The sequence below is a fragment of the Condylura cristata genome, unplaced genomic scaffold (genome assembly GCF_000260355.1).
Source record: "Condylura cristata isolate star-nosed mole 26May11 unplaced genomic scaffold, ConCri1.0 scaffold00029, whole genome shotgun sequence".
NCBI lineage: Eukaryota > Metazoa > Chordata > Mammalia > Eulipotyphla > Talpidae > Condylura > Condylura cristata.
In genome coordinates, this window is record NW_004567130.1 from 24,758,807 (window position 1) to 24,774,070 (window position 15,264).

At 43.4% G+C, this 15,264-nt stretch overlaps 2 protein-coding genes across 2 annotated transcripts in view; both read right to left on the reverse strand.

Annotated features, from left to right (window-relative positions):
- EXO1 (exonuclease 1) overlaps nt 1–104 on the reverse strand; it is a 26,234-nt gene extending 26,130 nt beyond the window's left edge. The window contains exon 1 of the mRNA XM_004691052.2: nt 21–104. The gene's annotated coding sequence lies outside the window, so the exon portion shown is untranslated. The remainder of the gene's footprint in view (nt 1–20) is intronic.
- Nucleotides 105–9,912: 9,808 nt separating this feature from the next.
- CHML (choroideremia-like (Rab escort protein 2)) lies at nt 9,913–14,008 on the reverse strand. The gene is made up of 2 exons (XM_004690777.2): nt 13,989–14,008; nt 9,913–12,373 (listed from the first exon to the last, which is right to left on the reverse strand). Exon 2 carries the CDS (start codon nt 12,106–12,108, stop codon nt 10,129–10,131), a length of 1,980 nt encoding a protein of 659 aa, XP_004690834.1. The 5' UTR covers nt 12,109–12,373; nt 13,989–14,008; the 3' UTR covers nt 9,913–10,128.
- Nucleotides 14,009–15,264: the final 1,256 nt, after the last annotated feature.

Consider the following 15,264-nt stretch of genomic DNA (forward strand, 5'->3'; position numbering starts at 1 on the left):
CGCGCTGCGGCGAAACTCACGTGGCCCGGGGCGTCCGAGGCCCGCGGCGCACACACAGCCGGGCGCGGCGAGCCGGACCTTTCAATTTACGCGGGATAGCTGGAGGCCCCGCCCCTGCGGACGTGACGTCAGAGCACACGTTCTGACGCCGGTTCAGCCTCCCGCGGCCTCCCGCTTCCGGGTCCCGGCTGCCAGCCTATTGGGCCTGACGGCACCTGCGTGGGCCGGAAGCTGCTGCCGCCCTCGGGAAGTGAGGGCGGAACTGGCTTAAGTGGGTCCTGCGGGGAAGGGCTGCCCGAGGAAGTTGAGCGTGCGGGGCTCGCTAGGCCTGCTGGGAGTTGTAGTTCGCGCCTGTTCGCGCCCAGCCTGAGTTCTCATTGGAAAGTACACACCTGAGGGTTTACTGAGGCTTTTAAAAACCTGCAAAAAGACCGGTGCTGGAACTAGTGCTTTCGTTTGTGTCTGCTTGCTTTTCTGTTAATCCTGAGACTGGACGAGTCCCGGACAGCGGCAGGACACAGAGACCAGTTTTGCTGGTTAAACCAGCCTGGTGACCGGCCCCAGACACCTGCTGTCACAGGCTTCTTGGCCCAGTCTGCCTTTTTTCTGACTTATCCCCAGGGTGAGCATTCCTACGCTGTTTTTTTTCACTGCGAATACAGTTGGCTGCTATGGAAAGAAAAGGGGGTGACAGGCCCAGAAGAAAAGTCACCTTGGGAGCAAAGCAGGGGAGGCCGGGCGACGGGCACCCCCCCCCCCCCCCCCCCAGGAGACACGGCCACGCGGCTGCACTGCCCCAAGCTGTCGCTGATGGTGCCCGCGACTAGCAGCCACACGTGGGCTTCAGCCGCGTGCATGCTCTCTGCTTTCTCAACCTGTTGGTACATTTATTAAATTGAATGCCTTCATCTTTAAACTGCAGTCCTAAAACCAGTTCACCGCAGGAGTCTGTGTCACGACCAGGGAGTCATTCGAGCTCCGTCTGGGCCTTTCGCCACCCCGTGAACACCGACTCCTTGCCTGCCCTCACTAGCGTCCTGCAGAGGCCTCTTTTCAGTCTTGACCGGGGGGTTCAAGAGCTCTTTCCGTCCAGCTCGGGAGCAGCCCCCCTGGGCTTTCTGTCCGCATCATCACCCACACTTGGTTTCTGGTCTTTGCAGGACGGGTCGTTCTCCCAGGTGAGAGGTTGGATCTCACTGGCAATTCCTTGATGATAAATGATGACAAGCGTTTTTTCATGCGTCTGTTGACCATTTGTATGTCTTCTTTGGAGATGTGTCTATTGAGCTCCTCTGCCCGATTTTTGATGGGGTTATTTGGTTTGGTTGTGTTGCAGTGTTGTATGAATCGTAGGTGTCAGTCCTTCGTCAGACGCGCATTGTGCAAATATAATCTCCCATTCCATAGGGTGTTTTTTGTTTTCATGATAGTTTGTTTTCCTTGTAGAGATTTTTTTTTAGTTTGATGAACTGCCAATTGTTTATATTCTTTTTTGTTTCTGGTGCAGTTGGAGGTGAATACACAAAGACAAAACTGTGCCCGGTGCTGACGTTTTGCCCGTATTTTCTTGTATATTTGATGGTTTCAGGTCTGTATGTGATTTTGGATGTTTCCCTTCTTGGCTTCCATAGATCTCAGAGTTTTTCAATCGCTTAATGAGGACGTGAGGCAGGAGCTTGGAGGTGTCAGCGCTGTGGCTGGGTGGCAGTTTGTGTTTCTGTCACTGCAGACCACGCTCTTCTCTGCGATTCCAGACTTGCAACTCTGCTGATCTGGACATTTTCCGTGAACATCACAAGGCCAGTAGCAGTGCTGAGTGGCTGAGGAGTGGGGTGCAGCCCCGTATCCTGTCCTTGTTCCTCTCACACTGATATGGCCGGTGGAGAACCCCAACTCCTTCACCTGCGTTTCCCTTTAGTTGGGGGTGTCTGTCTCCCCTCTGTGGTGCCATTGCTGTGGATTGTGCCCCTGCTGTTGCACTGGCTGGGAGGTTGTGGATGAGCCCCCAATATGTGGCATGCTGGGGGGTTGTTGTGGATGAGCCCCAATGATGTGGCATGCTGGGGGGTTGTGTGGATGAGCCCCAAATACCTGACACACATGATATGACTAACCAGGAACCACAGCCTGTGTGACAAAGCATTGACACACTGCTGGCAGCAGTAGGCAAATAGGAAGTTTATTCAAAGACACAGACCAGCTCTCTAAAGCCTCAAGGGTTAAAGAAGCAGACTAACGCCTGCCAGGAGTGAGCCACCTAGGAAGATTTATGCAAGGACAGATAAAAACAAAAGCAGCTCCCTCAGCTTACACTGAGAGGCTTCCTGATGGGTGGCCACTTCTGAAAATAGCCTGGTGGTTTTTATAATTATGTTCAGGTTTTGGACCCAGGGGATGAGCTGTGGTGAACGTGCAGTTCCTCATTGGTCAGCCTTGGCCAGTGGCCTAACACAGATTGACCAGTGATAGAGTGAGGGGCTTTTTCCTGGTTACTGAATTTTCTCTTGCTATGTCTCCCAGAGTCCCATGCCTCGGGGGGTCCAGTCCTTATCCCTCCTGCGTCTTGCAGGGCCCCAATCTATTCTACTCCCTCCCCACTACAGTGTCCAGGCAGCTCTGTTCACCATCTCTCCACCTCTCATACCTATGCTGATGGGTACACTTTCAGTGAGACCAGCTCTAACCTTGCTCTATTTAGATTATCCTATCTATCTGCTAAAACTGGTTTATAACAGATTCCCTGTAAATGTTGATTGATTGAATGAGTGAATATTGAGATAATCTACTATCCTAAATCCAAAACAGTCACTGATATTTTTAAACTTTGGGTAATGTAGCTGTTTGCAAAGCTATTTTACAGTCAAATTAAATAATGAAAAATGCATCACCACGAGTATCATTTAAACAAGTAGAACAGAGGAATACAGAAATAATAAATAATAAATAAATAATAAATGTCGGTTCCCATTCTCTGCTATGGAGGAAAAAACTGGCTTAAATAGCCTCTCTTTGTAAAAAAAGTATGTAACATATTAACACTGTTATGTCTTGTACTGGTGAAATGCTGCTATACAGTTGGCTGGAAATGCCTGTTGCATGGAAACACGTTTGGAAAGGGCACTGGCTTTATTCATTACAAATCCCCAGACTCACTCTTTGATATTTAATAAGAGTGGGACACAGACCGTCTATTGCTCTGCAAATCACAGCTCCTGTGATCGGATCGTGGAAATCTTAATGGGGCACAAGTCTTACTCATCTTTTTATTTTTAATTTTTCACTCTGTATTGTGTAAAGCTCTGTCCCCTGAAGGGCAGCAATTCTGAAATTGTTCTTGGCAATTTCTTTGCCATGCATAGGTAATATTTCTGCTTGGATCAAACATCATGTCCTTCTGCAAAGTAACTGTTCATTACAAGTAAAGATGCCCTCTCATGCCTCCTAAATCACTGTGTATTTTGCAGTTGCAATAAAGCTATTTTTGTAACAACTTTAAGAAAATACATAAATGTGTAGAGAAGAAAACAAAATCCCTAGTAATGCTGCCATCCAGAGATAATTACTGCCTAAATCATAGCCTTTACACATTATTCTACACTTGCTTTTTGTTTTATGGTATGTTTCCTATTTTTTATGGTGAATAATTTGTATATAGAATTAGACAACTGGAGTCAATTTGGATGATCCCAGTTTTGTTAACATCTATAGCATCAGTCAGGAGCCACTGGAACATATGCCTTTTTTCCTTTTTCTTTTTTCATTTAATTAGTTTATTTTTTATTCACAGACATTTTACATCACTGTTCATTTTTTAACAGTGCTAGCTTTTCCCTGGTGTAGTCCCCATAGAATTCCCACCACCAATTCACCCCTGCACTATCAACACAGTCCCCTTCTCTCATTCCAACTCCCCTCCCTCCTCACTCTATTGCAGTGTCTCTTGTTTATAGTTGTCTATTTATTTCTGTTCTGTAGTTTTTTTAAATATCTTTTCCCTAATGCATTATTTGGTTCACCTATATTCCTCCTATAAGTGAGACCCTCTAATTTTTTTCCTTTTTCCTCCTGACTTATTTCACTGAGTGTAATTCCTTCTAGCTCTATCCATGTTGCTGGAAATGGCAGGCGTTTATCTTTTTGATTGCTGCATAATATTCCATTGTGTATTTCTATTACATCTTTTAGATCCACTTTATTTTGGGGCATTTGGATTGTTTCCATACCATATCTCTTGTAAATGGTGCAACAGTAAGCACAAGGGTGCAGGTATCCTTTTGAATTAATGTTTTTTTATGTCCTTTGGGAAAATCCCTAACAGTAGAATAGCTGGATCATATGTTAGCCCCATTTTTAGAAGTTTGAGGAATCTCCATGCAGCTTTCCATAATAATTATATCAGTTTTCATTCCCACCAGCAGTGTAGGAGAGTTCCTTTTTCACCCCACCCTTGTCAGCATTTATCATTGCTAGTGTTTTTGATGTGTGCCATTCTCACTGGTGTAAGGTGGTATCTCATTGTGGTTTTAATTTGCATTTCCCTGATAATGAGGAATATTGAATATTTTTTCTATGCCTGTGGCCATTTTTTTGGAGAAGTGCCTTTTAAATTCTTCTGCCACTTCTTAACAGACTTGTTTACTTTGTTTTTGTTGAATCATGTGGTTTCTTTTTATTTCTTTGTGATCACTCCCCTATCAGTTGTAAGGAGTGCAAAAATTATTTCCCAATCAGTAGGGTGTTTCTTTGTTTTGATTAATGTCTCTTTTGCTGTACAGGAGGCTTTCAGTTCGCTGTAATCCCAGTTTTTCTTTTCCCTCACTTTCTTTGCTTTGGGGTCTTTAAAGTCTTTAAAGATATTCCTGAGATGTGTGCCTTACAGTGTTGTACCTTTATTTTCTTTTATATATTTTATGGTTTCAGGTCTTATATTCAGGTCTTTTAACCATTTTGAGTTGATTTTTGTGTGTAGTGTGAAGTAGTGGTCTAGTTTCAATTTTTTGCTTATGTTGTTCCAGTATTCTCAGCACTGTTTACTGAACAAACAATCTTTGGAACATACTCCTTTTACTCTCCATCTGGCCTGATAAAGGTGTTGATTTTGGCCACATCATTGTCATCATCATAACTTTTACTCACAGCCTGTTTGAGCTGGTGCCGATGGATCTTCCTTGGCGTCCACAATGAACACAGTATGTTTTCCTCTATATTCTTCATGATTGATTAGCTTTCAAGGGGAGCTTGTTGATGCACGCTAGTTTCAAGTCTCTTGTATGTTTTGTTGCTTTTGTATGTCATGTTAATGGAACATTTTTTTCCATTAAAAAATAATTTGCTTATGGTCATTTGTACATTTTTAAGTTTTAAATGTATTATGTAACTATGTGATTTCATCCAATGGCATTTATGAAATATGCCAAAATGACGTGTGTTTTCCTTTATTCTCTTCTGCATTAGGAGTTTGCCTACTGCTTTTCCAAAATACAATCTGCCCAGAATATCATTCAGCTGCTTTAGATGTGTGCTGTAACTATTGATCCACTAGGGGTCAACACTTCCTCAAAAGAAAACCATCCTAAAACCCATTTTCTTTCCCGTGAACAAAAGAGGACTTTGGCTGAAATAAGCACTACAGAAAACCAGTAATCTCCATTTAAATAACAAGATTGGAAATTATGTAAGGCAGGAGAGTCTGGATAAAATGAAAAGGCTATTTTTAAAGAAAACAAATTATATAAAAAGGTTTTAAACTTATTTTAGTGAAAAACAAAAGCAATTCAAAGCAGTCAAAAATTTAAAATTAGGCCCTCCCTGGTGGCGCAGCGGGTTAAAGCACAGCACTAAGAAGCTTAAGCTACTTCCGCATGAGTTCGATTCCCGCCTGCTCCGGAGGAGACCACATGGCGCGGCAGACCTCTCCTGACCTGCCCGCTGCTCCCCTCAGCAGTGGACTTCGTCGATCTGCCTGTTCTGCTCCCCGCTCTGTTTCTGGTGAATCCTCTCACCCTCCACATCTCTGGCCTGTACCCCAGTTCTGTATGAATAAGTAAATAAATCTTTTAAAAAAAATTTTTAAATTACCTAGAGAAAAGTTTAAACTTTAAAATAAAAATGGTGCAAGACCTACTCACATTCTATGTTGAAAATTTGTAAGTGGGCAGTAGGTATAAAAAAAAAAAGCCACTTTTTAAAAAAAAAATTTTAAAGATTTATTTATCTATGCATACAGAACTGGGACACAGGCCAGAGGTGCAGGGGGGTGGTGAGAGGCTTCACCAGAGCAGAGTGCGGAGCAGAACAGGCAGATCGATGAAGCACACTGCTGAGGGGAGCAGCAGGCGGGTCAGGAGAGGTCTGCCGCGCCCTGTGGGTCACCTCCGGGGCAGGCGGGGATCGAACTCATGCTGAGGTGGCTTTTTAGCTTCTTATTAACCTGCTGCGCCACCAGGGAGGGTCCAGAACAACTATTAATAATATTTTTTTTAATAATATAATACAAAAACAAAGCTACTTTTTCTGCTTTTCCCCTTCTTTACTCGGAAAGACCAGGAGACTAATCTGCTTCCTATTTTTGGTAGATCCCCGACCCCGACCCCCGGCCCCTCACAAGTAACTGGGTGAAAGACAGCGTCAAAATGAAAAAGGCAGCTGTGCTCATTTGCTGCAGTCAGGACAGCTGATGAAGTTCTCTACCACTATTACCATGAGTGAGGACTCAGAGTCTAAAAGAACTTGCAGTAGGGGAGGCCGGGAGAGCCCCGTGGAGCAGCTGTGCCTCTCGCTCTCCCAGCCTGAGCTGTGAGCCAAGATAGGAACAAAGGAACAAGAAAATAGCATGCAATTGTGTTTCAGTGATCGTACAAATTAGTTAAGTTTCAGCTGAAAGCAAGTTGCTCACAGTCAGTACATCCTCAGAGCAGGAGTCAATTTGGGGAAGACGTTCTGTTTGCAAAACTTTTAATGTCCTGGAACTCCGTAAATAGGTGCTCTCAGGAGATTCCAGCTCCCCTTAGGGCAGCAGGCTCGACCCTAATTCAAGGGAGGTAGGAGAGAACGGTGCTGACCGCCGGTATCACTGCCAGGTACATTCTCTTTGAGGTCTGCTAACTTCTTAAAAATCATGTTGATCGCACAAAAGCAGACAAATCCATAAAGGAGGGAAGGAAAGAGATAGGACTGAGGCCAGAGGGGAGTATGAGACGGGAGAAGGGGGGTGAAAAGGACAAGCAGCAAGACTTCTCTTAGCCTAAGCGCCAAGGACAGCTTAGAAACCCTCGTCGCCCTCAGACAGCTGCTTCTATCAAGACTGGTGAAAATAGCAAGATCAAATGATAATTTATGTACTTTTTAGGCAGAAATGGTTGTATGCTTTATGATTTCCCCCCCACAATCGGTGTATCAAAGATATGAGCTTTACACTGTGCCGAAATTACCCTTCAGGGGTGTGGTAGCAATTTATAGTCCCTGGGAAGGCTATCTTTCCCACCACATTGACTTCACATTGCTGTCTATCAATTTCATCGTTCTTTTCCAATTTGCTTGGATGATCACAATAGTCTTGAGGTTTTAATTTGCCATGTCTCCATTCAAATTATTTTTTTAAAAATTGTTTTATTTTGCTTTTTAAACTTTTTGATAAATTGAAGTCATGTTGGTTCACAACACTGTATATGATTTAAGGTTTTGGGTTCTGAACTCTTCAGCTGTGTTGCTACACCATGCCCACCAGGAAGGGACAATAATCCTTTGTTCCATTAACTTTTCTCCCCACTTAAGAGTCCTACACCCTCCCCACCCCGCCTGGCAACCTCAATTCTGCAAATAGATTTTAGGGTGTGTTTCTGGCCTAGGTTTTTTTTTTTTTTTTTTTAAGTTCATCTACTTTTTTTTATTGAGTAACCTTTGGCTCACATCATTTGTATTTCAGAAATGTAGGTGGTGTTGCCATGGTGCCCACCACCCACAAAGCACCCATTGTGCATCAGAATAGTCCATCAGATTTCTTCCTCTGTCACCTTGGCTCCTGCCCGCTCATCTGACGGCCTTCCATGTCAAGTCAGCTCTCAAGGGTTAGTTATTTGAGTTTGGTTTTATCTGACCTTTTGGTTTCTTTATATTCCACATAGGGCTGGCACCATCTGGATGTGTCTTTCTCCTGATTTACTCTGCTGAGCGTAATCCCTTCTCCTCTTGGTCGCGTGTCACAAAGGGCAAGTTTCACTTTTCTGAGTGCCAAGCAGTATCCCACTGTGTCAATATGCCGCGCGAGAAGTTGAGCCGCTCATCTGTTTGGGGAAATTAGGTTGTTTCTGTACCTTGCCATCCTAACTAGCACTGCAAAGAACAGAGAACAGCATGCCACTGACACTGACTCTAATTCCTTGGCTGTATGATATTGACAGTGCTGATTCTCCCCCATCAGGGGCAGGGAATAGCTTTCCTTTCCTTTTGTCTTTTTCTATTTCTACTTGTACATTTAAGTTGTTTCCATGTCCCGGCTCTGGTAAACAGTGCTACGATAAAGAATGCTAACATCTTATCGAATTAGTGTCTTCAGATTCTTTGGATACATTCCTAGGCCTGCAATTGCTGGCTCATATGGCATTTCTATTTTTATTTTTTTAGGGAAATATCCATTCCATTTAATATCATAATGGATTGAGTTACATTTCTACCAACAGCATATGAGAATTTTTCTTCTCTGTACTCTTGCCAACACTTATTTCTGGCCTTTTTCTTGTTTTATTGAAAAAAAAATTTTTTTTAACTGAAGTGCCATCATGTTACATCCGTGCTAGTGTGGATGTAACATGTAACATGTGGCTGGCAGTACGGGATTTCCCCTCAGGTGTAGTGACCACAGCACTCCCCCCTCTAAAGCACACAGTCTTGTACCATAGCCCCACTGTACATTCCCTGCACCCCTGTTCTCATCCCTCCCCCCCCCTTTCCCTTTCTGGAAGTCACAGATCTATGGTCAACTTTCAAAGATTTTTTTTTTAAGATTTTATTTATTTATGCATACAGTACTGGGGTGCAGGCCAGAGGTGCAGGGGCGGTGAGAAGATTCACCAGAGACAGAGCGGGGTGAAGATGAAGTACACTGCTGAGGGGAGCAGCGGGCGGGTCAGGAGAGGTCTGCTGCACCAGGTGGATCACCTCCGGGGCAGGGGATTGAACAGTATTCAAGGATTGAATACCAAGCCCTGAGCACTGTGCTAGTTGGGAAGCGCAGATTTATCCCATACAGAGCTTTATGTCTCTGGGCAGCCTTGTAACCAGAAGGTACATTCACTATTCTCAAGGCAAGTAGTTGAAGTATATTGATGATATGGTTGAATTTCTGTGCTCAAATGATTTTAGGAAAAAGTCTAGGAAATAACTATTCAAAAGGAAGGGATCCTGTGCTAAGGAAAAAAAAAATCTTTTATTACTTAGTGGTGAGTCACAGGGCAAGCAGAAAGCCCTTGGGGTCAGAGTAGAATAGGAAGAGCCTGGGAGGAAGAAGTAAGGCTCCAGAGATCAGGGCAACAAATGCCAAGGGGGCTCATCGGATGCCCCCAGGGCTGGGGGCCACAGGACATTCTGGACAAAGACAATAAAGAAAACTGTGCTAAGATTAGGGCTGGGCCAGAGACTTAATTCTAGGCACAGAGACATCAAGACCGAATGAGACCACGAGATCAAGATCGTAAGCAATCACAGGCACTGGCGGAGCTCTAGAATAACGAGGGACGAGGGCCTGTATTCCCTGAGGCACCACTACACTGTGGCTTCTGGTCCCTGGTGGCCTGTTTCCACCTGCCTGGGAGTTGCACTTTATTTCTGTTCCTTTTCTTCTTAATAAACTAAGTTCATTAACATCCCTTTTTCAACCATAGTGACTTCTTTGCTATTAAAGACATCGTTCTGTTTAAAAAAAAAAAAAAAAAGTCTAGTTCTCAATGAATCAGTTACTGATAAACAAAGACCTCCAATGTCACAAGATAATTTTAAAGATTAAAGCTGGCATTTCCATATAATATATCTTTACAACCACATCTAGTTACTCATATAGAAAACTGTCCTTCCAATGAGAATGTTCTGATGCCAAGGTGAAGGCCCGAGTCAGTATTTTTAGTTTGCCTTTTTCTAATCTTGAAAGTGTTTCTCTGGGCTTTCAAGGTCTTTGCTTCCCTCACTGGATTCTGGTTCAACCACTGTGATGTTACCGGTGCCAGGAGTCTCTGGTTGCTTCCTATCGCCATCAAAAATAATGTCTTCTGGATTTGGAGGTGGGGGGCAGAATTCCTCACCTGGAAAGATCTCCTGAAAAAGTGTTTCAGCTTGCTTGACTGCATGTTCATTTCCCAGTCCACAGTCAGGCCCAGAGCAGACGTAAACATTGGACGGTAAGCCAGTATATGAGCTTCTGCTGACTCCCGAGGAATCTCTCATATTAAAATAAAGAGCCCACAGGATTCTTGGCTTTGTAAGCTCTTCCGGGCTTTTCTCTGTTTCAGCGTATGGGGTGAATAATTTTCTCACCATGGACTCTAGGTCTTCTTTCGCTGTTTTAGAAGATGCACAGGTCAGGTGCACCAGGTAGGTGTTTTTCATGCATGTCATGGTTGACGAGCATAGTTCAGTGACCCGAACAGCACACGCTGTCGGTTCCAGAGGTGGCACCATCAAAATGGAAACCTGCTGATCTGAGTCTGTCTTTAATAAAGACTCATCTGTAATGAGCACTGCCCTAGAGATCTGCTTATACTGCACATTTGAACACGTTTCCTTGGAAAGGTAACTGTCCTCCACAATAAAATATTTGGCATTTATCCTCTGACCAAACTGATCTATAATTGCTGTACATCTTCCAGCCTGTTTGTCAACCACAAGGCACTGCACTTGACGGCGAAGACAGTAGATGCCACCAAAAACTGCAGACATCCTGCAGAAACACTGGGGCATTTCTCCTTGGCCATACAAAGGAAATAGAAAGGGAGTGTTGCCAAATCGCCCAAGACACTGAAGGAAGTTTTTTGTTGCTTTAAGGCCATCTATTGTGGTGCAAGATGAATCTGATGTCATTGCAATTGAGTGTAGGACAAAATGTTGGAGGTTCGGGGTTAACTTTCTAGTTTTTAAGTACTCTGAAAACGAGCATTGCATGAAAGCTTGATATTCATCGGGATGTTGTTCATAGTCTAAACAAAAAGCCAGGAATTTCATTAGCATCCTTTTTTCAACCATAGTGAGTTCTTTGCTATTAAAGACATCTGCTCTGGAACAAGGCACCTTCTCTACTTTTCCTTCTCGAAATGCAAGAATCCTAGTGACATTTTTAAATTCTGCATAATGACAAACATTTGACTTGATCAGAAGATCAATTAGCAATCCCTGAGAATACAGCAGCTTTGATACCAAATCGATATTAAACTTCCTGCTCTCTTTCACTATTTGAGAGTAGGTAACCCTATTTCTCTTTGATTGATCACTATTGCCTTCCATTACAGGTTTGTTTTCACCTTTATCCCCAGCTAAATCTGAATGTATACAGGTTTCATCTCCACAATACTTTTCCTCTGTATCTGTTACTTCTGGTGAAATCTCTCCATCGCTTTCTGGAGTGTCTCTGGCAGGCATTTTGTAGCTTGTGGTGGACAATGAGTGTGTTTCTTCAGATAAGCTTGCAAAATCCAGTGGTTTAGAGATGCTGCTGGGTGCCACTGGGGAAGGGTTATTCTGGACAGCATCGATTTCTTCAATATTGTCATTCATATCTTGACTGACATAACAAAATACTTCTCTGTGTTGAATGGTTTCATCCTTCCTGCAAAGTGCAACAGCTGCTTCTGTTTCATGGATCAGATCTTGCCATGCAGCAGTACTTTCTCCCCCAACGTCATTGTTTTGCTGATAATCATCCAACCAGGAGAGCAATCCTGAAAAGCTGAAGCTAGCCCAGTTTCCTCCATAGTAACTTTTTGAATCAATATGCAGAACCCTCTGGCCATTTCTTGAACAGGCAGCTGCAAGGATGGATTCAGGTAAACCTGTCCCTATGACAACCACGTCAAACTCTGTGGGGAGACAGTCGGCCACCCTGGAAGATGAAGCATCTGCTGACATTGTGGCTGGCAGCAGGGTTGAAGTGCAGCGGAGGTGTGACTGGACGGCAGTGTAGCTCTCCCTGGATATTCCAGTTCATCCAAGTTAAACAGAAAGTCCTTCTGTTTAACAGTTACACTTCTTAAATACTTTCTTATCGATCAGTGGCATAAAGTAAAAGATAAAGCACATCGAATCACACATAATAGTCGTGTATCTTCATTTCCACATCTCATCTTACTGGCAAATGTCAAAATGTATCACATATGCGCTTGTGACTGGAACTCTGAAAGAAAAAAATTCAAAAAAGAATGCAACTGTAAACAATATAAAAGTAATTTCATGCACCATCAATTATAATCCACTGGAGCCGGATTTGTTATTAGGTTACAAATCTATAAAAACAAGTTATTAAATACTTTCTCAATTTTTTTTTAAATGAATGCTAGGGAAATACCACCCCTAAATCAGTAAGTCAGTAAGAAAGGGACACAACATCCCACCACACACCAAAAATTGCTTAATACAGTTCTATTAACATCTGCTTTTAGGAAAACCAGTATTTGACAGAACCGTAGCAAATGTGGGCGGACCGCAGGTATAGTGTGGCTGCATTGTTTTGCTGGACACAAGCTATGTCCTATGTAGACACTGCTAAGATAAGGAGTAAAGTATGTGGGTGAGTCTGTCTGGAAGAGCTGAAGACTTTTCTACACTCCAGCCACCCTCGGGATCTCATAGTAGTAAAAACATGAGACTTCAACAGGATTAATTCAGTGAACTGACTAGCATTATTAAAGGACCCAGGTACGTAAAAGGTCTAATACAAGGAACATGTACTGATGACAAATCTTTCTGTGAGTGTACATACACGTATGTGCGGTTTCTGGGTATAACTAAAAAAAAAGTTAAATACTTCTACATCTGAAGAGTGATTTGCATTTTGCCAAGCCCTAACTCTCTGTATCTCAAGATTAAAGTTCTCTCTACACATCTTCTGCTAAGATGAATATACACTCCTCTTGTTCTGAAGGGACAGAAAATGCCAGAGAAGGCACCGCTGGTAACGTTGTGCAGAACCTGTTACGTGCCACGTGCAGAAAATCTGTGTGGCACTGGAGGCTGAATGCCAGAGCAGGACAGCCAGAGTGGCCGAGAAGCACGCCTGCTCGAGGCTTTAGGCTAAAGCAGGATACACAGCACACGCGAGGGGACGTATGTATCATGCTTCACCCTCAAGTATGATCACAACTCATGCAGGGGACGTATGTATCGCTCATCATTACACAGAGTTTTCCTGAGCTCCCATTCTGCCTACCACTAAACTTACTGAAACTTACATCAGTGAAAACTGCGCACACCTACACTAAGATGACTATTTTGGGTAGCTGTGAAATTCAAATGAAATGTATTTAGATTAAACTCGACTGTTCACTAAATGGATAGGGTGAGTGAACAATGGCAAACCCAATAGCCCTGTCTAGTCAAAACCTCGCTCTCAAAATGTAGGAGGTTTCCTACTTGTTTTCAGCATTCCCTGAGAAACAAGCAGCAGCAGTTGCCTGGCCCGCTCACGTATGGGTGGATGTCTGAATATGCGTGGATGTCTCCCGGCAAGGTATATGCAGAGGAACTTGGCACCCACATGTACATGTAAAGTGTAACCATGTCACGTGCTTATTTTTGGCCAAGAAGAGAACAGAGTTGTGTGTGGGTGTAAGAGGCAGGTAGAAGTCTGAAGGCTCCAGCCAGGCACCTCCTAAGCTACAGAGGTATCAAAGGAGGCTTCAAAATAAAAGGACAGGACCACCTTTCAGAATGATTAGCTTAATTAAGCTACAGAGACAGAAAAACAATGGCTGAAGAGTACTGTCAGGAGTGGACTCAGGTAACATTCGTACAGTGTGAGAGCTGCAGCCGGAGAAGATACACTCTCTGGTCTTCAAGCCATGGTCGTTCCACTAATATGGCAGCTTCTTCAGAAGTCTCTGGAACAAGCATTCGCTTTCAACATTTAAAAAATTTTCTTCTTCAATATTCCATAATTGGTTAGTTTTTCCTAGTAATAATGATGGGAGAAGTATGTTTCCTTTCATCATCTTTAACCCTTACCTAGAAGAACTTATTACAGGCAAAGAATTTGTGAATCTTTGCTAAGAATTGTTAAAGCTTCATCATAACCCCACAATCAACACTCCCAGGACTTAAACAAAACTTTGAGCCTCATACCCCATGTTTTCCACCTCTAATTAAAAGACAAGGTAGAGTCATGGTTGAAAGCATCAACTAAAAGACCAGAGACATAGCGCAGCTATCAGGCAAAGAGGCACAGACATTTCTAGTGGTCTTATAAAATCCTTCCTATGAGGATTCGTCCTGAGCAAGAATGAGGAAGGAGGGGGAAAAGGGTAGAAAAGACAACACAGCCGGGGTCACTCATACACTCTTGTTTTCAAAGAACCCTCACACACAGTTGGGATAGAAATAGAATCTTCCAGTACAGAAAAGGTGATTCTTACAAATAAACTTTCATGTCTGTGATTTCTAACACCTGTTGCCTAACTTAGCAGCCACTACTGACAACACTTTAGATGTGAACTGGTATCACCCTCTTTAAAGCTTTGCATGAAAAAATTGCTTGCTTGATGTTTTCAGCTATTATAAAGACTCACCACATAGCTATCTACCAACACCTACGTGCATTTATTGTCTCCTCCCAAGTGTCGGATACTTGTACAAACAAAATGCACAGATTATGCCTTTTGGGGAGGAAAGAGGTAGTATTATAATAATAGAATCATTGAGGTAATCAAACATGAAATCTGTGACTTCTTTTGTTGCCTTCAAAATATCAAAAAATGAGCCAGCATATAATATTTAGGTTTGTGATAGTATAGGAGGTTGGTGAATAAACAAATATTAATGATATGAAGATTTTGTTCTTAAAAGTCTGCCAAGATTGGGCCCTCCCTGGTGGCACACTGGGTTAAAGCACAGCACTAAGAAGCTAAAGCCACTTCAGCATGAGTTCAATTCCCGCCCGCCCCGGAGGGGACCCCAGGGAGCGGCAGACCTCTCCTGACCGGCCCACTGCTCCCCTCAGCAGTGTACTTCCTCGATCTGCCTGTTCTGCTCCCCGCTCTGTCTCTGGTGAATCCTCTCACCCTCCGCATCTCT